The sequence below is a fragment of the Alligator sinensis genome, unplaced genomic scaffold, assembly GCF_000455745.1.
Source record: "Alligator sinensis unplaced genomic scaffold, ASM45574v1 scaffold699_1, whole genome shotgun sequence".
In the NCBI taxonomy this organism is placed as follows: domain Eukaryota; kingdom Metazoa; phylum Chordata; order Crocodylia; family Alligatoridae; genus Alligator; species Alligator sinensis.
The window spans coordinates 645,791-671,440 of NW_005842359.1; the positions used below are offsets into that span (position 1 = coordinate 645,791).

Consider the following 25,650-nt stretch of genomic DNA (forward strand, 5'->3'; position numbering starts at 1 on the left):
CCCCCCCCCCCCTTGGGGAGGTGTCACGCGCCGCTGGGTGTCCGTGTCCCGGCGGGCCGGAGCTCCTGCCGCCGGCGCGGGCGGCTCCGGGGACGGTCCTCGCCAGGGGTTGATGTGTGATCTGTACGTGTACACGCCTGTGTCCACACACGCATGTGCACATACCCTGCGTGTGTGTATACATAGATATGTATAGAAACACTCACAGTGTATGTGTATCTGTATAGGTGCGTATATACACATTGTGTGCATGTTAATGTGTGTATTTGTACACACTGCATATATATATATATACACACTTATGTTGACAGATGTATGGACATGCATGCACTGTATGTATGTGTGTGCATGTATGTGTGTATATGCATGCATGTAAATGCACAAGTATGTGTACATATACACAAATGTACATGCACCATGCGTATGTATATATACCTCTATACATATGTGTGTGTGTGTGTGCGTGCATGTGGCAATATGTATGCATGTATGTACCCATGTGCATTGAGAGCACCTCCATGGTTTGAGCTGCTGTATGAAACATTGCTGAGCACTTGAAATATGCGAGCAGGGTGGGCAGGGAAGCACCATTGCACTTTAACAGTGTTGAGCACAAGTGGAAATAAAAGGTGTGCTAAGGAAAGAAATGCATTTAATTGGCAGCAATATATGGGGAGAAAGAGAGGCATAAAACCACATACATATATAAGATTCAATGATATATAAATTGTATATAGAAATACATTTATATATGCATGCATGGACATACACGTGTGTATGTGTGTCTCTACATAGCTCTGTATGTGTGTCTAGCAGTGTTGCATGATAACGTTCTGGCCAGCAAAGCAGGGCTTAAATACATAGGGCTTAAGATAAGAGACCTGAGGAGCATCCTTAGTTGGTAGCCCCCTTATGTATGCAACTTTAGCAAAGGCTTGTTCTAAACGTTTGCAGACAATTATTCTGCCACCTTAAGGTGGGAACAAAGCAAACCGTCTTCCACTTTCTCTTTGTTTTCTTCTGCTAAACTGAGTTGGGGACTTCTTCCCTCCCCCCACCCCCCAGGGCTAATTTTGATAATCCTAGAGAGTAACTAGCAAAAAATAAACCAAGAATTTGTTTCACTTGCATATTGCATCTCTTGTGCATATGTTGTGGTTTGTTTGTGTGGTTTTTCCTTTTTCTTTAACTGCTTTATAAACAAGGAAGTTGTGAAAGGTGTGCATGATCTCAAGAACCACAGCTCGCACCATTTTAATTGGTTGCTTTGAGTACTTTTATATCCTCCTCATTTCCTTAAAGGCAGAATTTGGGTATTAAACCATAATTTGACTGTCCCATTCTGTTTTCAGTTGCAGTTAGAATGGTAGGCTAAGGAAACACAACTCCTAAGCTACCTATAAAGCAGTTGGAAAGATCCAGAAACACTAATTGATCCTTCTTGCCTTGTTGCTGTCTGACCTGTGTAACTTGTGAATATGACTCTGTTAATTCTACTTCCTGTTAATACAGGACGGTGAATTTTTGCAGTGAGAGGTAGAGGCAGTACTGTTCTCTGCATCTGTAGCCTAGATGCGATGTGAGAGCAGGGTAGCTTCAATTTTACTTCTTTGCATTTAACTTTATCAAGTCAAATAAGGCACCTGATATTGGCTTTTCTTCATAATATTCATGTAAATGCTTCTTTGTGATGCACAATTTTTCTTTTTCCAGGACACATGAGATGGCCACAGATGACAAACAGTCTCCAACACCGGACTCTGTCAGTGATCTTCCTCGCTCTCCTAGCAGTCCCTCTCATCTCACTCACTTCAAACCCTTGACTCCTGATCAGGATGAACCTCCATTTAAATCTGCCTACAGCTCATTTGTAAATCTCTTTCGTTTTAGCAAAGGTAAGGACTTACTACAGAGCTATTGCTTCTACTTCCAGGTAAATAGGTATCTCGCTGAGAATCTTTAGTTAGGAGCGTGGCTTCAGACTGGTGGCCAAACGGATGATTAAGGAAGCTTCTGTGAGAAGCTTTTTATACTGGATGTAACATGAGCTGGATTCAATCTTGTGGTAAAGGTGATACAACTGTGGTCTTGAGATCAAGTCTGCTGACAGTACAAAGTGCAGAGTTGAAGCCTACTTGCAACCTTTGATCTAGCTTCATTGAAAATCTGCAGCTGCCAACAATGGTTGAAGACAAGCCAGCAGGCAATCCTCTGAATGACCCTTCATAGCAGGGCTTTTTGGAACCAAGGGTGGAAAGTAAAGGTCCTCTTCCCTGCCCCACAAGCAGTTCTGGGACTTACAAGTGGCATGCTGTTTGCCTAGTGAAGTCAACATCTCTGCTTTGTGTGATCTCTACCTCTGGCCCTACTCTTCTTCACTCCTCATCACCTGTGAATTGGCACTATATCTTTGGGCCTCAAATTGTTATAATTCATGTATAGAAACTTCTTAGAAACACCTTTCAAAAGGCATATTTTTTTTCAGTTTCAGTCCTACAGAAAGCTGTGTAACATGACTGGGCAGCAGTGTAAAAAGGAATAGGGGTGGTGGGAGGGCTGCTTTGGGCAGCTTCAGCAAGAAGGGCTTGACAGCAGCGAGGGAGGAGGTGGCCACTTTTTTCCCCTGTGCCCAGCAGCAATTTTTCCCTGTCTGCCGCCACCATAGCTCATCATGGGCAGCCTGGGACCGGGGGTGGGGGGATCTCAGGCTGGTGTGTGTGGGTCCTTGTGGTCCAGAGTGGGCAGGCTGGGCCAGGGCCAGGGCCTGGGCTAGGGCTGTGCGCGTTGGTCCCTGCGAGTTTCCATGGGACCAGGGCTAGCGGGGGCAGCAGCTGGAAAGAGCTGCCACTACTGGGCTGCCTTGAAATGGAGTCTAGCCACAGAGCTACGCCAGCCCCACTGCATGCTTGGGGTGGTGGGATGCATCACAGGCTGGATAGCACCTGGACCAGGTGGGACCAAGGGACCCGCTGCAGGTTGGATCTAGCGCACAGGGTATATTTTACCAAACCTTGGTTTAGGAGTTCCTGGCATGGGTAAGAGAACTGCCTCTGATCTTAGAACCTGCTCCCTTGCTGTCAATATTGCATGCCCTCCCCTCTCCTGCACTTCCTCCCCTGCAGTGTTTGTCCCAGGAGCCAACTCTGTTTGTTATGCCACTATGATAGAGCTTTACTTGGCACCTGGGTTTTGAGCATTCTTCCCAGGAAAACTTCTGTTTAGTGGAAGAGCTTGCAAGGAATGGTGGAAGCATTTGGTTTTGTTCTGATATTGGTGAAATTACACTGAGATAAAGAAAACAGTATAAACTAACAGAGGGAAAACAAGACATTTTTTTTCAGTGATTAAAGGAATAAACTGCTTCCCTTGGCTAGTGGGGAAGTTTTTCATAGAATAGTTAGATGTCTTGGATTATTAATTTAGGACATTCTGCTTTTCATTCTGTTCTAGATCTGTAATTGTTTTGGTTGGGGAAGGACACAAAACAAGCACACACCAGTCAATGGCTCCTGTTCAATGAGTCTAGTCCAGTCAGTTTAATTAACGGAGTGTTGGATAAGCAAATTAAAATAATGTTTTGGTTACAGACAGCCTGGGCACAGGGCACCTTAACACTATTGGAATTAACATGTACACTGTTGTAAGATTTGCTGGTGTTTGGTGGTGGGAATGAACAAGTGACCGGCTAGCTACTATAAGATATGCTGTTGCAAGTAGTTAGCTGGGGAGGCTGATATAACTAGCTTGCATTGAGCAAACAGGATAGAAGTGGACATCTGATGCTTATACTAGTGTAGCTTAAATTAGTGTTCCTAGAATCATAGAAAATTAGCGTTGGAAGAGACCTCAGGAGGTCATCTAGTCCAACCCCTTACTCAAAAGCAGGACCATCCTCAACTATATTACCCCAGCCAAAGCTTTTGTCTAGCCAGGCCTTAAAAACCTCCAAGGATGGAGATTACACAACCTCTTTGGGTAGTCTGTGCTTTACTATTCTCCTGGTGAGAGAGTTTTTCCTAATATGTAACCTAAATGTCCCTTGCTGCAACTTAAGACAATTGCTCCTTCTGTCATATGCTACCACTGGGCACAGTCTAGCTCTATCTTCTTTGTAACTGCCCTTCAGGTAGTTGAAGGCTGTTATTCAATCCCCTTAGTCTTCTATTTTGCAATCTAAATATGCCCACTTCCCTCAGCCTCTCCTTGGAAGTCAAGTGCCCCAGCCCCCTGTTTTTGTTGCCTTCCGCTGGACTGTCTCCAATATGTCTACATTCTTTGTAGTGAGGGGCCCAAAACTGGATGCAGTACTCCAGATGTGACCTCACCAGTGCCAAATAGAGGGGAAGAATCACTTCCCTTGATCTGCTGGCAAGGCTTCTACTGATGCAACTCAGTATGCCGTTAGCGTTCTTCGTAACAAGGGCACACTGCTGGTTGATATTCAGCTTACTGTCCACTGTAATGTTCAGGTCCTTCTCTGCAGAGCTGCTGCTTAGACAGTTGGTCCCCAGCCTGTAGTGGTACATGGGATTGTTCTGCCCTAAGTGCAGGACTTTGCACTTCTCCTTAGCGAATCTCCTGAGATTTCTTTTGTTCCAGTCTTCCAATTTGTTGAGATCTCTCTGAATCCTAGCCCTACCCTCCAGGACATCCCACAGCTTGGTGTCATTTGCAAACGTGCTGAGTGTGCACTCCATCCCATCTTCTAGGTTATTGATGACAATATTGAACAAACTAGCCCCAGAACTGACCCCTGGGGCACGCCACTTGATACTGGCTGCCACCCAGACATTGAGCCATTGATTCCTTTGAGCCTGACAATCCAGCCAGATTTCTGTCCACCTTACAGGCCATTCATCCAACCTGTACTTCCTTAGCTTGCTTGTAAGAAGGTTGTGGGAGACTGTATCAAAAGCCTTGCTAAAGTCAAGGTACATTACATCCACTGCTCTTACACGTCCACAGAGCCAGGGTCTTCTCATCGTAGAAGGCAATCAGGTTGGTAAGGCATGACTTGCCCTTGGTGAATCCATGCTGATTGTTTCTAATCATTCTATTCTTCAAGCGCTTAGAAAAAAAAAGATTCCTTAAGGACTTGCTCCATGATTTTTTCAGGAACTTGGGTGAGACTGACTAGTCTGTATTTTCCCAGATCTTCCTTCTTCCCTTTCTTAAAGATAGGTACCATATTTGCCCTTTTTCACTTCTTGTAAGATTTGTTTTGGTTTCATAGTTTCATAGCTGGTAGGGTCGGAAGGGACCTGAGCAGATCATCAAGTCCGACCCCCTGCCATGGGCAGGAAAGAATGCTGGGGTCAAACAGCCCCAGCAAGGTGATTATCTAACCTCCATTTGAATACCCCCAGGGTAGGAGCCAGCACCACTTCCCTTGGAAGTTGGTTCCAGATCCTAGCCGCCCTGACTGTGCCTTTTAATGTCCAGCCTGAACTTACTCTGTCAACTTATGGCTGTTATTCCTAGTTACTCCTGGTGGTGCTCAGGGGAACAGGATCTCTCCCATTCCCTTCTGGTCCCCCTTGGTAAGTTTATAGACAACTCCCATCCCCTCTGGGACCTCAGTGCCTCCCCGACTAATCTCCTTAACTCATTGAAATCGGCCCTTCTGAAGTCCGGGGCTCCTGCATTGCTGCAGGCCTTTGACAGCCTGCACTGGATGGTGAATTCCAGTAGGCGATGATCGCTATCGCCCAGGTGGTCGAGAACCTGCAGCCTCCTCACCAGGTCGTCACCTGTGGCCGGGACCAGGTCCAGCAAGGCATTCCCCCTGTTGGGACTGTGGACCTCCTGGGTTAGCTGGAGGTTCTGTATCTCAGCTAAGAACCTACATGAGCAGTCAGACCTAGCTGACTGCTCTTCCCAGCAGATGTCTGGGTAGTTTAGTTCACTGAAGAGTTCCCGGCTAAGCCAAAGTGGTCTTCTGCCATAAATGTTAGGCTTCCTGTGCATTGGGATGGTTTGTTTGTGTGCTCTCAGTAAGGTTTCTTTAAAGTTCAGCTGTCTCTCCTGGACTCCTTTTTGCTTCATACTGGCCTCCCAAGGGATTCTGCCCATCAGTTTCCTGAGTGAGTTGAAGTTTGCTTTTCTGAAGTCCAGGGTCCTTACTCTGCTCTTCTCCTTCTTTCCGTTCCTCAAAATCCTGAACTTGATCATCTCATGGTTGCTGCTGTACAAGTTGCCATCTACTTCTACATTTTCCACTAATTCTTCCCTGTTTGTGGGTAGTAGGTCAAGAAAAGCACAACCCCTAGTTGGGCTCTCCAACACTTGCACCAGGAAGTTGTTTCCAGCACTCTCCAGAAACTTTCTGGATTGCCTGTGCACTGCTGTATTGCCCTCCCAGCAATGTTGCTATATCCCTGATTTTTTCCTATCCTACCTCCTCTTCAAGTAACTTTGTTTTGTGTGCCAGCTGGGGATACAGTTGGGGACACATCATAAGCATTGTGCATTCACTCTTTCTTTACACTCCTATAAGGATAGGGTACAGTAGTGTAAATGAGTTGTATATGGGTTTAGAGACTTAGGAATATACCTGTTTAATGGAAATACTTCAGCCATTTCTGATCTGACAGCATCAAAAGGTATGCCCAGCCAGCCATAGTTAAGGAACATTAAGGAAGGAGTGCATTTCGTTGCATTAGATCAGTGGAGGCCAACTTTTCTGGCATATGTACTACAGATTAGCTCTATATCTCTGCAAGTGCCATTCCAATCCCTTTCTCTTGCCCAATTTGCTGCTCTGCTTTCTGCTCCCTGCCCTATCTGCCTCTGCTGCCGGTCCTGTCCCTGATCTGCTGTTTCACACACAGAAATCTATCTATGTCACTTGTGTTGCAGGTTGGCCACCCCTGCATTAAACAAACAAGGTTGCAAAATTTTATATTTTAAAGCAAAACTGTCCAATTTTAAAGCAGGTGGGGGCCACATACCTCGTGGACTGTACTGTTGGGGCCCCAAACCACAGAGGCAGCAGTAGTGGGGATTATGAGCCCTGTACACTGGTATGCACACAGGTTGGTCTTTCCTCCCCCACTGCAGCATGCACATGGACAGATGCTTCCCCATGTAGCATCCTGCCTCATCTGCCGTGTCACAAACCCGCTCTATTTTGGCGGAGGTCAAGGAATGTTTGCATGTTTCCCTGAATTAGGTTTGCTGATATAGTGTTTGGTGTCTATTAATACTAAAGATGAGCGATGTTTAATTTTGATGTTTGCATAAATTATAATTTTTATGGGTGTAGTTCTATACTCTTGTATGATAGCCAGTCAAAGAGGACTTCAGGAAGAACAAAAGCTGTTTACATCTGGAGGATTGAAGTCCAAATAGTTGGGAAAAGAAAACCCTGAGAGTTTACAGTTGCTTAGTTATGCATAATAGGTGCCAATGTGAGGTATCGCAGCCTAACTCAGGCAGGGAACTAGTTTTTAAGGAAAATGTACCCAAATAATATTTGATTAGAACTGGAAGATTGGGTTTGTAATCTTTGTCTGAAAGGCTGTAGATATTCTTCCAGTCATAAATGGGTCAGTAAAGAAGCCTGACTGGTAAACGGATATATGTTATGGGGCAGGATGTTATATCCATAATAATTGGAAGCATTTCAGAGGTGTGAACCCAGCTGCATCCAGGGTCAGGGCATGTTGCATGGAGCAGAAGCCAGGGGGAGGGAGGGGAAGCATCAAGCTATTGGTTGCTACAGCTGGAACATTAGGGCAGTGGGAATCTGAGGGCTGCATGTTAACTTTGTCAGTGGGCCACCAGTTGGACAAGCCCTTTTTTAAAGAATGGGGCAGAAGGACTTTTGGAATAAGTCACAGAATGAGCATCTTGTTGAAACAAGCAGGAATCTCTCTTGCCTGTGTTGAACCCTCTGTCTGAAAAGGTTGAATGTATTGAAAGACTGTATATATTGGTGCAGCCAGAGTACTTGGAAAAACTGTTTTGTAAATCAGGAGTCTTCAAAAGACTGAGTCTGGTAATAGTGAGGACAGCTCCTACTTTGTTTATGTGCAGAAATGACATCTGTTCTAATTTGTGTTCCTATTTCTTAATTGAGAGAATAGACTACAGAATGAGACCAGTTCCTGCCTTAACCTACAGGTTTTATTTCTTCTCTCCCTGTCCTGCCCTGCGTTTGTGTAGTACCTAAGTCAGCGGGACCCTCAATCCAGATGAGTCTCTTGGGCATTACTATATTTTAAACTAAGTATCAACACAATTTCTGTGGCTTCAGACTTCCATGTGGTAATGAATTTCTGTCATGTTACCAACTGGTTTCTTCTGCTTAGATGATGGTAGGCTCTCATCTGCTGCAGAGAGAGCAGAAACTGGATCGAGTGATCCACAAGCACTGAGTGGGACATGGGCCAGTCCTCAGCATCCCTCCCGAACACAGTCTCTGAGGTCGCCTGTTCCTTATAAAAAGCAACTCACTGGTGAACTACAAAGAAGGTCTTCCGCAACCTTAGGTAAGTCAGCACAAAGTATTAAAATGAGGTATATGTTAATTGTTTGGTAACTCTATGAAGGGAGGTACAATCTCCAGCTAACAAAAGCATGGAAAGGAACTGAATTGAACAGTTTCAGTGGCTAGTCTAATGCCACATAAACTGGTGCAAAAACTGCAAAGCAAGATCATCTGTTCAGGAGTCTTTCATTGGGCCAGCTCTTTTACTTGTGAGATGTTAAACAAGCTTAAAGGCACAAAATGCCCTTCTTCAGGTCTGGAAAAGCAAGAGCCTAAGTACCTGGTAAAACAATTGCTTTTGTGTTAATTTTGGTATGTAAATGAAAATCTCCATTTTAAAGGAGGAGAGGGCAGCAAACCTTCGGAGTAAAGAGAAGTAGCTACAGACCAAGCAAAGGGTGGCTGATATGGATATATCTACTTACTTAAAACAGTGGTGCTTAATTTTTTTGGCCTGTGGGCCAGATGGGCAGTGTTTGAACTGTCTGTAGGTTGGATCCAGTGGGGCCTCATCTGGCTGCACAGGAGGTTGTGGGGGGGATTGGCCTGGCCCCAATCTAGCCATGTAGTGGAGGAGGGTTTGGCCCAGCCCTGTGGGAGGAAGGGGGCTTGGCTCACCCCAGCATGGCTGGGTACAGGGAAGGGGAGTGGCCTGGCCACCTTGGGGAGAAGAGAGCACAGCCCAGCCCAACCTCCTGGCCCAGAGGGAAGGGGGAGTGACCTGGCTTTGATCCGGCCATGCAGGGCAGGGTTGTGGCCCTGCTCAGACCCACCCCACAGGGCTTTGGATTCTGGTAGCAGGGAGGGATGGCAGTAGTGTCACTGCTTCCCTGCTGCCAAATTTCGTAATCTACGTGGTGCCCAGAAGACTGGATTCCAACGCTCTGTGGCTGCATTTGGCCCACAGTCTGGAGGCTGAGCACTGCTGGCCTAGAAGAATTTCAGTTTCATAGTAGGTAGGGTCGGAAGGGACCTAAGCAGATCATCAAGTCCGACCCAATGCCATGGGCAGGAAAGAATGCTGGGGTCAAATGACCTCGGCAAGGTGTCTATCTAGCCTCCTTTTGAAGACCCCCAGGGTAGGAGTGAGCACCACTTCCCTTGGAAGTTGGTTCCAGATACTAGCCACCCTGACTGTGAAGTAGTGCCTTCTAATGTCCAGCCTCAACCTACCCTCAGTCAACTTATGGCTGTTATTCCTAGTTACTCTTGGTAGTGCTCGGGGGAACAGGGACTCTCCCATTGCCTGCTGGTCCCCCTTGGTCAGTTTGTAGATGGCCACCAGATCCCCTCTCAACCTTCTCTTGTGGAGGCTGAACAGGTTCAGGTCCCGTAGCCTCTCCTCGTAGGGCCTGCCTTGCTGCCCCCTGATCATGTGAGTGGCCCTCCTCTGGACCCTCTCGATGCTGTCCACATCCCTCCTGAAGTGTGGCGCCCGGAACTGGATGCAGTACTCCAACTGCGGCCTGATCATATGTCACAGAGAGAGGAAGGATCACCTCCTTGGACCTGCTCATGATGCATCTATGGATGCATGACAAGGTGTGGTTAGCCTTCCTGACTGCATCCCCACATTGTTGGCCCATATTCATCTTGGAGTCAATAGTGATTCCAAGATCCTTTTCTGCCTCTGTGCTGATGAGAAGGGAGTTCCCCATCCTGTAGGTATGCTGCTGGTTCTTCCTCCCCAGGTGCAATACCTTGCACTTGTCAGTATTGAAACCCATCCTGTTCTCATCCACCCACCCCTGTAACCTGTCCAGATCTGATTGCAGCCTGTCCCTCTCCTCTAGTGGGCCCACTTATCCCCACATCTTAGTGTCATATGTCTTTGTCCTCTTCCTTGCTCTCTAGTATAGCTCATGCTGTCTAACTGCTGCTAGCTGTGGTTAGGTGAAGCAATTGCTGTTGCAGTCAGTTTCTGAAGATGTAAAGTACCAGAGGTGTATGGGTACAGAATGACTAGATCAGTGGCTCTTAACTCTTTTTCTACTTGAGGACACCTTGGTAGACTTGATACCCTCTCCCCTCCATAACTCTTGTGAATTGAGTGACATCCTATTTCAATAAGTAATTTATATATTACAGTCTTTACCTCCTTGCAGAGAAGCCAGGCAGTTGGGAGTGGGGAGAACAGTCAGGCAGTGACAAGCTTAAGCCTGTATTTATCTGTTCATACCTACTAACACCCTTCAAAGCATCTGGGGATATTCTGGTTGAAAATCCTGGAGACAAATGCATTGTTGGGTATGAGGGAACTAAAGGCTGCCACAGTACAAAGTGTCTTGGTCTTACTTGGGTCTGATTTGTGGCTGCATTACTTCAGTTCTGATCCAGGTATCTGATTGATTGAATTTCAGTGGAAGTCCAATAAAGTACTGTAAACCAGAACAAAGCTACAGTGAATTGGATCTGTATTCTCTACAATAGTGTACAAACACATAATTATGTAGGCAATCTGTGATTAGCTCCCTGATGCTTTATTAGAAATGCCCCATAAATCTGGTAAAATTAACCCAGTTACAAGCTGTGAAAAAATGAAATTATCAGGAATTTCTTTTTGGAGCTCACTTTGAAAAAGGTCCTTTCATCCCCAGGATATTATAAAGCCTTGTCTTGCAGGTCGACTTGGCCTTCTGTTTTTTTGGTCACTTTTTGAAAAATACTGAACTAAGAGTGCTTCCCAGAACCTGAGACAGTATACTTTTAAACCAAAACAAAACAGGATGGAGGCCAACTTAGACCCTGAAAGGTGCAGTCACTTTTCCACTGGTATTTGCAAAAGCTTTTATGGTCCCAAACAACATTTGATGTTTGTGGGATCTACTCTCACATTCTCTTGTAAATCTCACTAGATGCCTATCTGCCTGTTTAGCCCTCTAACTATTGTACATCTAGCTCTTTCTATGAAGATGGCTGTGTCTCTTGTGACTGTTAAAATCTTCTTGGTTTAAATAAGCAGATGAGCTGAAGCACAAAGAGACCAGATGACTTGTCTAGCTCCTAGGGAGATGGTGGTGGGAGGAAAAATAGAATGTGTGATTGATGATTCAAAATTCTGTCTGCGATGTGACTGTGCTCTCAGTGTACTTGCTAGATGCATAGCTTTACAAATTTCATGGCCACCTTGTCCCCTCACGGCTTCCTTCTGATGCTGGCTGCTCAATAGGTCGTTGCTGGCTGCGCAGTAGTGTTGCGTCATGGTTCATGCCATGTGATGTTACTGCACAGTAAGAGTCTCATGTAGATACAAACACTAATGCTATTAGTATTGGTTTTAACACAGGAGGAAGGTAGAGAGTGGCAAGGACATTTAATGGAAATAAAGTAAGATCGCTGGGAAGAAAAAAGACTGAAGAGGAAGTTCTTGTCAGGCAAAGGAGAGACTTGTGGTGGAGGGAGGGAGAGAGATAACTACTCCTAAAACTTGCCTAGCCTCTCCTAGTTTTAGCTGTAAATGTTCATGGGACACTGAGATAATCCTCTTAAATATTACTCTTCAATCATAGAGTTGGTTCAATTCATAAAGATGCATTCATTAAAATTGCATCTCTGTGCTGCTGTCTTGCATATAATCTAAAATTTCTGATTTTTTGTTTTTGTTTTTTGAACCACTCCTTTTTAAAAGAGCATTCATGTGTAGGTGGCCAAGCAGAGATATGAGGACCTGACTTTTGGGGAAGTTTTGCTGCTTTATTTCAATTGTATCTCCTTTTAATCTGCAAATTGAGGCATTACAACCCTGAAAGCAGTTGCTGGATAACTGGAAGCTCCTGTTGAACACAGGGCTGAGGTCAATATTTGAAGTAATACTTCTGTTTTCTTGTGACTGGAGGATTAATTAAATGTCATTAAAATGTTGGACCCAAATACTATAGACTATAGAGTAGACTACTGGTTCTTAACCTTTTTAGACTAAATGATTTAGACTAAAAAATGCCAGCTCTTATTTTTCTAGAGTCAAAAAAGAGTGAAAGCCAAAAGAGCAAGTCTTCTGTTGCAAAGAACTTGGAAAGACCATGGGAAGGAAGAATGGTTTTAACGCTGTAAATTCATATTTGAAATCTTTGGGTTTATCTTGCGGATCATGTTTGCATACCTAACAGCGCTCTTAGCACCCTTGGAAAAGATGTCATGGCATCCTAGGGTGCCATAGCATCCTGGTTGATAATTACTGGAGCAAGCAATAGTCCAGATATGGCCCTGAGTTTAGCTGTGTGATACTGTTAGGTGAGTAAAATCTCTAAAATGTCAAGTGCTTGTTAGAATTTTTTTTAAACTTCCCGTTTCTGTTGCAGATCTCTAGGTTTTGGACAAAGCCCCCATTTTTTTTTCTTTGGGGCTAATTGAACCTTTTTGAATAGGATTATCCAGAAGAGTTTTTTAGTTAACTGTAGTGCTTTAGCAATCTAAAATAAAGTCCTCTTCATTCACTGCCCAAAACTGAAAGCCTGATCTGTACTGTGCAGAAGCAGTTAACTGATGTAGTTTTGTTAGCACTGTGGGCAGGAACGCTGACATCAGCAAGATATAAAGCAGTAAACAAAAAGCTGCCATGTCTGTTTCTGCTGCTGCTTGTACGAGGGAGGGAAAAAACATAAAATGCTAGTCAAATGGAGAATGACAGAACTGGTAAGGAATTTTGAACTGTCCTGAAAAGCTAATTATATAGGAAAAATAGCTTTCAGTTTCCATTTTTAATATTCAATAGAAAGAGATGTTACATGATGAAAAGAATGATGTAAATAATTTGGAGAGAGACTCTTGTATCCTAAATATCAAAGATGCTCAACTTTTCTTAGCTTCAGCTTCTAGTAAATGAAACAAAGTGCAGCAAGTGGGAATTTCTGGGTAAAAATGTCTTTAAACTATATGAACCATATTTTTGCCTGCTTGATCTTGACCTTAATTTATGAATGCACTTTATTTGTGTTCTAGGTGTTTGAATGGAGACTTAGCTGTGATGTATTGATTTTCACGAATAGTTCTAGTTGGATACTACTAGACTAAATTCAAATTCCTTGTTGCAGTTGTCTTGTGATTTTACTATTCTGTAAGGCATTTAAAAAGGAAACTTCAAATGTGTGTCCTAGAGGGGTGGGGAGGCACTGTTTGAAATTGCATTTAGTCTCTAAAAAACATTGGTATGAAACTTACATTATTTCTGAAAGATAATCATTAAGTTTTCACCTAGATTTCTAATGCATTTTAAGTAGGTATTTTATCTGTATAACCACATCTCGATTTCTGGTCGTTACAAACTCAATCTGGCATAAACAAGCTTTTTAAAAAAGTAATAATTCATATTCTAACTTCCTAAACTGCGTGTCCTACTGAACTTACCCCTTCAGTGGAGTTTTGCATTATGTGATGTAAGAGTTTCTGAGAATTGGATGAGCCTATCTGCCCTCTCTTCTCCCCCCCCTCCCCCCCCTTTTCCCCACTGCAGAAAATCAAAGGAAAGTGGAACCCTCTCTTGGAGGTCATGATCCTCGAACAGCAGTTCAACTAAGGAGTCTCAGCACAGTCTTAAAACGCCTCAAAGAAATCATGGAGGGGAAAAGTCAGGTACTGTATTAGGGCTTTTCAGAAATTAGGTCAATCAAATCATGCAGAAATTTTAAATGTTACAGGGCTTTGTGTTGCTCTTTTCCATTTGCAATTCAAGAAACTGGAAAAAAAAATCATGACACTTCCTTGGTGATTTTCATGTAATGTTTGTTGGAGCAGAATGAATAAGCACAATGGTTGAGTAGGGGAGGGAGGAATAGAGAAACAGTTCAAGCTGAATTCTGTTTTTGACCTAATTAATCATAAATGCAAGGAACTGCAGTTCCTTTCCATCCTGTAGTTTTACAATTCCATTCTCCCAAAAGTCTAGCCAAGAACAGATCAGGTATTGTAAAAATAGTTATTTTAAAGTTTTGGAAATCTAAGTTTAAGGATGCTTCTAGACTAAGTACACTCATTTGATGTTGCGACTAACTGACAACATTTGTATAAAAGACTGCTCTATTAGGTGTTGATCTGGCTGAGAGAAGGTTACATGGGTTATGCTAACTTGACCCCACTTCTACCTTGAGACTGGCTATATAAAAATAAGGGTTGGGAAGAGAAATCCCTGTGAAGTTGCATAGGTTGGAGGCATGATGTGTCATGTTCTATTCACAACATGATACAATGCTGAGGAGGCACAAATCTGGATTCTTAGCACATGAATTTTTTGGAGCTGACTGTCTACCCCATCACTTTATCTATGCAATGATGGGTGAACTGTGGAAATACAGACAACTGATTTGTAGTATTTTTGTTGCCATCCTGGAATAGAAATCTGATTAGTAAAGGTGCAAGCTATCTCCTGCCCCCCCCCCAGCAGAGGCTTCAACCTCTCATTTCCTTTTTCGCTGGCTAGAGTTTGGCAGGGTCTGGTTACTAGCATTTAGAGGTGCACTGATACATTGGTCCCATATTGTATCAGCACTGATAAAAAGAAAATTGACATTATTGACAGTTGGCCTTTTTTGGCTGATGTAGCTGATAAATGCTGCATGCATGTGCACAGCCACAGCGCAGCATGCAGGTGGCCAGGTGCACAGCCCGGCAGTGTGGAGAGTAGCATCCGGCTGATAAGGCTATTGTGGGGAAAGGGACATGGGCAGACCAAGGTCCCCACGGTGAGGGAATGGGGCTGGTGCTGCACAGCTGGAGCAGGATGCAGGATGGAGTTGTGGCTGCTCTCACCCCGTGCATGGATTCGAGGGCACATGCCCCCCATACCCTACTGGGGTGCATGCAGTGGTTCTTCCCCCCCCCACCTGATGAGCTGCAGCTCCATCCGTGCCCTGCTCTTCCCCGGTTGTGCAGTGCCTGCCCCTGCACCAGCACCAGCCCCACTCCCTCCCTCACTGCGGTGACCTCTATCCACTCCCCCCCATGCCCCTTCCCTTCCCCTACAACAGATTTACCAGCCAGACACTGCTCTCTATGCTGCCAGGTTGCTGGATTGGTATCCGCTGATATGATTCGTTAAAAATTTGCCATCTGTATTGGACACAAAAATCTCTGTTGGTGGAATCCTACAAGCATTGCAATGGCTCTGTTAAGATTTTGAATTCAGGAGCTTGGGATCTATCTCTGTCCACCCTGGTGTGTAGTTGGGTCTGCTCCTAAAAAGCTTCCTCCTGCTGTTGCTAACTTTAGGCAATCTTTATGGTTCCTGAGTAGACTTCAGGGGAACTGAGGAAAGTAAATTAGCTTCCTTCTTTGGGTAGTTTAGCTTGCAAGGAATACATTTAACCTGTTATGCATGCTATAGGTTCCTTCTACACTGGCCAGGAGAGCTGAGCTTTATTTAAAAGGATCAGACAGGTCAGTGTGAAAAAAAACAAAATGGAGTTCAGTTGAGGCACTGGCATGTTGCCTCCAATGTAGACAGATTGTGTTGATGAAGGAAAGCCTAAACCAGTCTCATTTACAAATCGGAACTAAGGCAGGAATTTGTTGTACAGGGGTTTGACAAAATTTGTCAGGTCCTTTGGATGAAGACTTAAGGCATTTCCCAAGCTCTTGGGGGGGGTAACCATGCTGAACTCATTACTGTTAATGGCAATCAAGCTGTGATTGTTCAGTGTGATTGCTATTAGAAGTAGTGAGCATGCTACACACAAGGCTCTGTCAGTGTGGCAATGCCTGTATAAACTGCTTCACACTATTCCATCAAAATGTGTCAGTACTTAAGTGCTGTCTGGAATGACTAAAGCATTCTTCTGTTCGGGAGCTGGTCAAGCTATACAGCGTCCCCTTCATAAGAGGCACATGGCAGAAGGTTGTACTGCATGGTCTAGACTTGAGAAAGCCATCAAGGGATGCTTGATCAATTCAAAGTAGAACCTGGCCTTGAATACCCTCTACCATGCTGCAGTGCTGACTTGAGAAAGGTACTTCAGTTCAGCTGCTTCAAGCCCTACAGAACCTAAAAGGGGGGGGCAGTTGGGCCTGTGTGTTTTCCCCCCACCCCAACATTCACAAAAACTCCCTAAGTGGCTCTTCTCCACACTTGGCTGGGGGTGGGTGGGGAGCAGCTTCCAGGAGCGGAGATGGCAAGCAGGGCTGGGATTGCCAGGTGGTGACGGCATGGGGCCAGGGCCTGGGGCAGAGCCATACTCCAGTGCCCATGCACCTCTGTGATGGGCACCGGTTTTGTGGGCGGGAGCTGATTGTGGCTTTGCCCCCAGCCCTGTGCTGTTGCTGCCCGGTGATCCTGGGGTCTCCATGGAGACCGACCGGGACCAATGTAGGTAGGCAGATGGGGTGGGGCCGTGGGTGGGTCGGGGGCTTTGTCCAGGTCCGGATCCAGGATCTTAAGGTAGTGACAGTGTGGGGCTGAGGCCCAGGGAATAGCTACAGTCTGCTTCCTACATGCCTCTGCCCGTGAAACCTGTGCCTGTCAAAGGGCTGTGCGGGCGGCAGATCACAGTTCGGCCCCACCCACACACTCACCACTCCATGATCCTGGCCTTGTCTGCCCATGGCCCCATCCCATTCACATGTCTGGCCCCGCAGTTCTCGCCCCTGGCGGTGGGTGCAGAGCGCAGACAGCCTGGGGTGCCCAGGCTGTGGGGCCAGGTCTGGCAAATGGCAGCAGCCAGAAAGAGCTGCTGCTGCCATGAAGCAAGTCCGGCCGCTGTGCTGCCCCTGCCTCACTGCTCACCCGGGGGAGGTGGGACCAGTTGCAAGCACCATGGCCTGGACTGCCCTTTAAGCTGGGGCTGGGTGGGACTGAGGGACCTGCTGCAGGTCAGACAAAATCCCTCAGTGGGCTGGATCTGGATTTAGCTGTATTTTGCCCACCCCTGTTCTAAAACGATGTCTGTTGCACAGGAAGTTGTTTTGTAATGTATGAGATACAAGAGCTCAAAGATCATTGGTTTTCAAGCTTCAAAATCTGTTGTCTTAAGGAAAAAACAAACAAACAAACAAAAAACCCTTCCAGTTTCTTCTAAGGCATATTTGGGGAGAGAGGTAGAAGAATTTTGTTATTCTCAGCTTCATAGTTTCCAAATATTCCAAGAACTCTGAAAACCTCCATGTATTGAAGAGTAAACACTTTAGAAAACACTTTTCTTTTTTGGTTTAACTGACTAAAAACATATGGTAGATTAGTTACTTTTCTATTGTTACTTTCTGGCTTCTTTCCTCCCCTCTGGAAAAGCTTGTTCCTCTTCTAAGTTCAATTTGGCTGTATTGCCCACAGCTAGAACTGAACTCTTAACAAAAAGTATGACCATCATACCCAGTATAGCCATGTGAAGCTTAGCAATCCCCTCCCCTCTCCTTGCCTCTTGGTGTTCATGGGGGATGGATCCAGCCTCATAACAGTAATTTGTGTTGCATATACCCAAGCAAGAAGTGCATTCTGCATTTTGGACCCTTTTAAAATGAGAATTAAACCTTGATGTGTGTGCCCATATGCATTTTATCCTGTTCCGTGTCAAAGTTGTCATAGCTTGCTGCATTTGAGTCTCCATGTTGGTTTTTGCTCAGCCACTAATTGGGGTTCTCCAACTGCACAGCTATCCAGGACAAAACTAAAACAGGACAGATAAAATTTGATATCAAAGCCTTTTGTCAAAAATCTGAATGTCAGAATATTTTAAAACCCCCCCCCCCCCCCCTTTTTTTTTTTTTTTAATTTCGTGTAAGGCCGGTCTAAAATGATGATGTAGAGTAGTGGGGAACCAACCTTTTTGGCTGGCATGCCAAAAATTGTCCCTGTACCCTCTCTGAGTGCCTCCCTGATCCCATCCTTAGCCTGATCTCCTACTCTGCTTTTTGCTTCCTGCCTTGTGCTCCCTGTCTGATCTGCTGTTCCTGGTCTGTCTGGCACTCTGCTTCCTGTTCCTTCCCTGATTTGTCACATGCCACACACAAAGGCTGCCCATACCATTTGTGGAACTTAAGCTGTGGGTTGGCTACTCTGACCTGGCGTTTAGAAGATGCCATGTTGATAGTTATAGTTTAATGTTCCTTGGTTAATTGTTTTCAGTAAGGTTTGTTTCCTTAATAGTTAGGGCCCTGTCACATGCTTTAGGTGAGGAGAGGAAGGAAAAAAAATCAATAATTTGCATAGTAGGTGACCCAATTTTTATTTACAGATCATGGGTTTTTGATTGTGTGGTCCATTAAATAAACCAACCAGACAGACTCTTATTAAAATAATTCAGTTGAGTTCTCTGGATTAAAAACTTTAATAAAACATTTGACTCAGTACTTGTGAGTCCTGTTTCTAGCTCCAAACAAGTGAGCTTCTGTATGTCTTGTAAATGAGCCCATTTTGTGTTTGTTTATTTTTTTCATTATTTTCATTTGCTACCTATGTAGCAATTTTCATTTAAAATGTTGTTTCTTTTTAACTTTTTACAGGATAGTGACTTGAAGCAATATTGGATGCCAGATAGCCAGTGCAAAGAATGTTATGACTGCAGTGAAAAATTTACCACCTTCCGGCGCAGACACCACTGTCGGCTGTGCGGGCAGATCTTCTGCAGCCGGTGTTGCAACCAGGAAATTCCTGGGAAATTTATGGGTTACACAGGTAGTTATTTTTTTGAGTGCTAAACCCCCCCCCGGACTTCTTAGATCTCTGATGTTTGTATTTTGTGAGAGTGAGGTGATCCCATTTAATGCTCATCTGCAGAGCAACATTAGTAAAATAAATGGGTGTCTGTATGTGCACATTTGCTTGGTGACCCTTGCTTTGTTAAATTTTTCTCACGTGTCTTGATGAATTGGGGCCCATACTTCTTTGATTTCCCAGCTTGGGAATGATTTCCCAGCTTGGAGGTAATGGCGGCCCAAACCACTCATTTCCTGAAGTGCTTCAGAAAAATTTGCAAGTATCCTTGTTAGATTAGTCATTATTCAGTAGAGCATACTTTGATCAATTTTCAGTTTTAGATAGTGTGTTTATTAAAAAGGCAGGAATTGCTGGTATCCAGTGACCATGGATAAACTCATGTTTTTTTACTTAAAAAAACCAAACAACACCTTCTGCCCCCCCCCCCCCCCCGAAGTCTGAAAATGGCCAAGGAAGCCATTTGCCAGTTGCCAACTAATATATAATCCTCCCCTTTCCTAACTATAAAATACCAGTTTTAGTAACATGAGATTTCTTTTGCAGTGAGGAGGTGGTAGGCAGACTGCTTGAAATCAGATATTTAAGAATTCCCTGTTTGCATGAATATATAGGATATTGACTCCAAATAAGCAATAAGCTTGTTTTGGGGTAGTTTAGAGGTTCTGAAATAAGGAAGCTCCATTGGGATGCGGCTTGAGATCTACCTAAATCAGCTCTGTACTATATGAGTTTATTTCTTGTTTCCTCTTTCCACAGGGGATCTCCGAGCATGCACATACTGCCGCAAAATAGCCCTAAGCTATGCACACTCCACAGACAGTAACTCTATTGGTGAAGACTTGAATGCCCTGTCTGATACTGCCTGCTCTGTGTCTGTGCTGGACCCGGGTGAGCCACGAACGCCAGTTGGAAGTAGAAAAACTAGCCGCAACATCTTTCTGGAGGAGGACCTCACTTGGCAAAGGTACTGAATGGCTTTATAGTGAGTCTCAGAATTGGAACTAGTTTTCTGGTTTAACCTCTGTTTAGACAAAGGCTGTCAATTTGCATCCAGTAAACTGGGGTTATGGTCTGTGCTTTGTTCTAATGTTGTCTTTCATTGAAGTGGAGAAGCCATTGATTCCATGGGGAGTTACCCTTTTTTAGTGAATTGTTAACCCATTTAAAATTGGACTTTGGCTGGAGCTGGTGATATTAATAACATTCATTGTGATGATGGACTTGTGGCTTCATGGAGATGGAAAGAATTTGTTCTCTTTCTACCATGGATGAATCAAGACACAAGTCAGTAGAGTAAAAATGCCTGTTTGCCAGTTAAACTAAACGTTAGTGCTTGCTGGGTGAATATTGGTAAATTGGTGTGCAGTAACAGCAGAAAGACAAGGTTCTTTGGATGAATCTGATATCTTTAATTAGATCAACTTAAATAGCTGGAAAAAATGTTCTTAGCAAGCTTGCGGGTTTAAAAACTCTTTGTTGAGGAAGCCTCTGCAGTTGGTATGTGCTCTTCCTGGATGGAATGAATAGTGGAGATACGTTGGCAGGTTTTACATTTCTTGTCATGCCATGGTCTGGATCCATTTGGTGTGTTCTGGGCTGTAGAAAGTTTGCTTCTGGTGATGAGGTTAGCAAGGTTTGATGCTTGTTTGAAGGCTAGGATGGGTAGTTCTGGGAAGATCTCTTTAAGAATAAGGTCTCCTCCTAGTATGGGTTGTAGTTGTTTGAGGATTTTCTACATGGGTTTAAGGGAGAAGTGATATGTCATAACCAGTGGTGTGCGATTTAGTGTTTTTTTTTTTCCTGTACTGCAATAATTTTTCACATGGTATCTGGGTGGCTCTTTCAAATGTGCAATCTGTCTCTGGAGGAGTGTCCTTGTTGCGTGAAAGCCTTTTTAAGATTAGTGAGGTGGCAATCCCGGGTGTTCTTCTCAGTGCAGATTCAGCGGTATCTGAGGGCTTGGCTATATATCACAGCTTTCTTGGTGTGTTTAGGGCAATTGCTTGTTCTGTGCAGATATGTATGTTGGTATGTGGTTTTCTTGTATAACATTGGTCTGTATTTTATCATTCTGGATAGTGATCATCGTGTCTAAAAAGGAGATGTTGGTGCTGGAGTATTCAAGAGATAGTCAGATGGAGGAATGTTGATTGTTGAATTTCTGATGGAGCTCAATCGGAGATTGCAGGTTTTCAGTCCAAATGATGAAGATGTCATCAATATATCTTAAGTATAGCAAGGGTTTGATGGTGCAGTCCTTGAGGAATTCTTCTTTCAGGTGGCTTATAAAAAGTTTGGCATACTGTGGGGCTATTTTGGTGTCCATAGCTGTGCCCATGGTCTGGAGGAAGTATTAGTTATTAAAAGTGAAATTGTTGTGTGTGAGGATGAAGGGTATAAGGTAGTAATGTCTTTGGGTCTGTACTCTTGAGTTGTCATCTTGCTCTGGTAGGTATATAAGGCAGGCTTGGAAGCCATTCTTGTGTCGGTTGTTGGTATATAAGCTGGTGTAACATCCATGGTGGCTAGGAGGGTGTTGCTGGGAAGGCGGTCTGTGTTTTTAAGTTTCCATAGAAAATCTGTAGTGTCTTGAACACAACTTGCTCTTTGGGTGATGAGTGGTTTTAGAGTTAATGCAACAAAACCTGCTGTTTCCCCAGTTACCATATCCAACCATGGAACCCTAGGTCTGCCAGGGCTCCCTTGTTTGTGGATTTTGGGGAGCATGTCAAAAGTCCCTGGGTTAGGTAGTGGGGGGGGAGGGAGGGGGGATCAAGGTCTGTAGTTCTGATGGAAATGATTTGCTGGTATTTTCGAGTTTCATGGTGAAAACGGGAGTAGGATCTTCTTGTAGTTCTTTGTAGTAGGTGGTGTCAGAGTTGTCTGTTAGCTTCCTTTATGTAGTCTTCACGGTTTAGGATGACTGGTTTTATTACTCTTTGGTGGTTGAATCTTAGAGATTTCTAGGGCCTTTCTCTCTGGTAGGGAGAGGTTGTTATGGTGGCATGTGTTGTTGATTATTTCATTGTTCATTCTTTCCCTGAAGCAGTCAATGTAATGGTCAAGGTTAGAGTTTCATCTACCGTGAGGTGTCCAATCTGATGTTTTTTTGGGGGTTGCTGTTTTCCTTAATGTTGTCAGAGGATGAGTTGGTGTTGAAAGTAGATTTATTTGGATCGTGGAAACATTTCTTGAGGCGGAGGTGTCGGAAGAATTCTTCTAGTTCTCCACACTGAAGTATTGTATTAGGGTATTTTTTCTGGACAAAAATTTAGGCCTTTAGAAAGGACAGATTTTTTTTTTTTTTTTTTTCATTTTTGGTAAGCGTGTGTGGAGAGAGTGATATTTGAGGGTTTGCTGCTGCTTTCAGTTTCATCAAGTCTGAAGGTGGAATGTTATAAGCTGTTGGTGTTGAGTTTGGCTTCTTTCTTTTTCATGTTGTACAGTTTCCATTGCATTGTTGTACAGTTTCCATTGGTGACCACCAGTATCTGGGGGAACATTTGTTCACCAGAGCGCCCCAAGGGATGACTAGGTCGAACGGTTAGAAAGTACTGCAACACCATTTCAGGCTGGACGTAAGGAAGAATTTCTTTACTGTCAGAGCCCCCAAGGTCTGGAATAGCTTGCTATCAGAGGTGGTTCAAGCACCTACATTGAACACCTTCAAGAGGAAAATTGGATGCTTATTTTGCTGGGATCCTATGACCCCAGCTGACTTCCTGCCCTTTGGGCAGGGGGCTGGACTCAATGATCTTCCGAGGTCCCTTCCAGCCCTAATGTCTGTGAAGTCTATGAAGGTCTAATAAAAGAGATCAGATTCACCCAAAGAACCTTGTCTGCCTATGGCCTTAGACCAACATGGCTACAATCTACACCTATGTAACAGCAGAAAGTAAGTTTTCTACATAGCAGTCTGAAAGATCACTAAAACAATTATTTGATATCAAAATGGAAGTCTCTCTAGTTGTCTTGGTGGAAGAAAACTATTAAGAGTTTAGGCAAGGGAAGTGGTGTGTAGAGCAGTTATTTAAGTTCCAAATAAGCAGTTATTTAAGTCTTAAATAATGGTGTTTTTATGCCTAAGGAGGAATAGATTGAAAGAACAACATTAATATACTGTTTACAGGGATTTTGCTAAATGCAGAAGTACAGGATTAGGGTGAAATAATGAAAGAGGAATCTAATAAATCTCAATGTATCTAGAAGAGAACCATTAATCGTAGAAAAGCGTAATGTCTTCAGAGGCAAGAGGATTTCTTTTCCTGGTTGCAGTGGGTGCATCTACACAAGATGCATTGCTACGCTCGAGATCGCAACTGCGGGGCTGGTGCTGGGAGAAAAGGATCTCCCAGTGCTAGTCCCGTGACTGTGGAGCTGGTGCTTAGAGATGGGGATCTCCTAGCTCCTGTTCCCCAAATGCAGATTAGGATCTGGGAACTGTCTCAGTCAGGGCAGATCCCAGCCCTGTGCCTTGATCAGGTGATCAAGGTGCAGGACTTGGAAAGAGCTGCAGGGGAGGGGCAGGTCCCAGCCCCCTACCCTTATCCACCAATGAAGCAGCTAGCAGCAAGCCCCTGCTAGCACCTGTCCCAGCCCTGAAGCTCTTTCCAAGTCCCCTGCCCCAACTGGGGAGCTGGGGCCAGGAGCACCCTGTTGCTGGGACAGGGGGGCATTGTCCCTTCCTGGGCTCCAGTGGCAGAGCCTGCCCTGGTAGCAGACAGCCCCCCTGGGGGCAGGGAGCAAGGTCCCAGTGTAGCAGGTTACTGTTGGTGCCTGCCACTTGAAGGGCTGAGCCAAGTAGCCAGCAGGTGTTTGATTGCGGCAGCCATTTTAGATCCCTGGCTGCCTATATAAACAGAGCAATTTGCTGCTGGCAGACAAGGCAGTATATTTGCCTGGCTGCAAGGCTTCATGCAACATCCTGGAGGTAAGGGCAGGAGCTGTAGGGGATGATTTGGAGGCTTCTGGTCCTGGATATGACCTAAAACTGCACCCTGCCAGGAGTGGGTGACCTGATGGGTCTCTGTGGTGCAGGAGTCCCCAGGAAATGCCAGGCCAGTTATCACCCCAGTGAAAGGTGAGTAGGGGTGCCATAACCCCAGCCCTCACCTTCAGGTGGGTCATTTACTATTGGAGCAGGGTAGGCCAGGTAAGCTTCGGGAAGCGCCTGAGCCTGCTGGGGGAGTGACCCTGCAGGGCCAGGCATGCTTCCAGAAGCACCTGAGCTGGGAATGGGGGACTCCAATCCTTAAGTGCAGGCAGGAGGTGTAAATCCAACTGAGGGACTATACTGGTCACTGCTGGGGCCAGAACTGGAAGGGTCAAAAGGGCCAGGGGCCCACCACGAGGGATGCCCATGATGAGCAAAGAAGCTTGGGGTCCTGACTGGCCTGAAATGGGGCCAGGGCTTATATGGAAGCTGAAGGGCCACAGCTAATGGGTGAAGGGGACGGGTGAGCCAGCTGCCTGAGATGCCATCTGTGAGGCTTGGGCCACAGTGTAGGGGTAGAATGGAGCTGTGGATAGCACCCCCTTCCCTTCTCCTTCTCCCCCCCCCCCCAGTATCAGGGTGTAAAATGGGCAGCCTCCTGCCTTAATTAACAGCATAATTAATTGCAACAAGGCTTGGCAGGTAAGTCAGGTGGGTGGCGTGCCCAGAGGCAGGTGGGAAACTAGCTCTGTGGCTAGTCAGGGACCCCCACTTTGCCACACCCAGCCCTTGCCACGAGACAGCTGTCTCCTAGCCCTATGCTTGCTGCCAGCCCTTGGCTTAGGACCCAGGGAGAGCCTATATCTTGCCCTGGCTGCTGTAGGGTGCCTCTGCAGGGGCAGGAACAGATTGCTGCCATGAGCAGCAAATCTGCTCCGGTGTCCCAGCATGTGTAGATTTCATAGACATCAGGGCTGGAAGGGACCTCGGAAGATCATCGAGTCCAGCCCCCCGCCCAAAGGGCAGGAAGTCAGCTGGGGTCATAGGATCCCAGCAAGATAAGCATCCAGTTTCATCTTGAAGGTGTTCAATGAAGGCGCTTGAACCACCTCCGGTGGCAGGCTGTTCCAGACCTTGGGGGCTCGGACTGTAAAGAAGTTCTTCCTTATGTCCAGCCTGAAACGATCTTGAAGTCGTTTGTGACCATTCAACCTCGTCATCCCTTGGGGTGCTCTGGTGAACAAACGTTCCCCCAGATGCTGGTGGTCACCCCTGATAAACTTGTAGGTGGCCATCAGATCACCCCTGAGCCTGCGCTTTTTCAGGCTAAAGAGCCCCAGGGCTCTCAGCCTGTCATCGTAGGGTCTGCTTCCCTGACCTCTGATCATGCGCGTGGCTCTTCTCTGGACTCTCTCAAGCTTCTCCACATCCTTTTTGAATTGTGGAGCCCAAAACTGGACACAGTACTCCAGCTGCGGCCTCACTAAGGCCGAGTACAAGGGGAGAATGACGTCCCGGGATTTGCTTGAGAAGCATCTATGGATGAAAGCCAGCGTTTTGGTCGCTTTACTAGCCGCCGCATCGCACTGC

At 45.2% G+C, this 25,650-nt stretch overlaps 1 protein-coding gene across 1 annotated transcript in view; it reads left to right on the forward strand.

The window, feature by feature from the left end:
• The first annotated feature begins 205 nt into the window (after positions 1-205).
• Positions 206-25,650, forward strand: part of PIKFYVE (phosphoinositide kinase, FYVE-type zinc finger containing) — a 96,244-nt gene continuing 70,799 nt past the window's right edge. The window contains exons 1-6 of the mRNA XM_025210576.1: positions 206-227; positions 1,714-1,895; positions 8,313-8,492; positions 13,941-14,059; positions 18,914-19,085; positions 19,884-20,091. Coding sequence (XP_025066361.1) covers positions 1,724-1,895; positions 8,313-8,492; positions 13,941-14,059; positions 18,914-19,085; positions 19,884-20,091 — 851 coding nt within the window. The 5' untranslated portion in view covers positions 206-227; positions 1,714-1,723. The remainder of the gene's footprint in view (positions 228-1,713; positions 1,896-8,312; positions 8,493-13,940; positions 14,060-18,913; positions 19,086-19,883; positions 20,092-25,650) is intronic.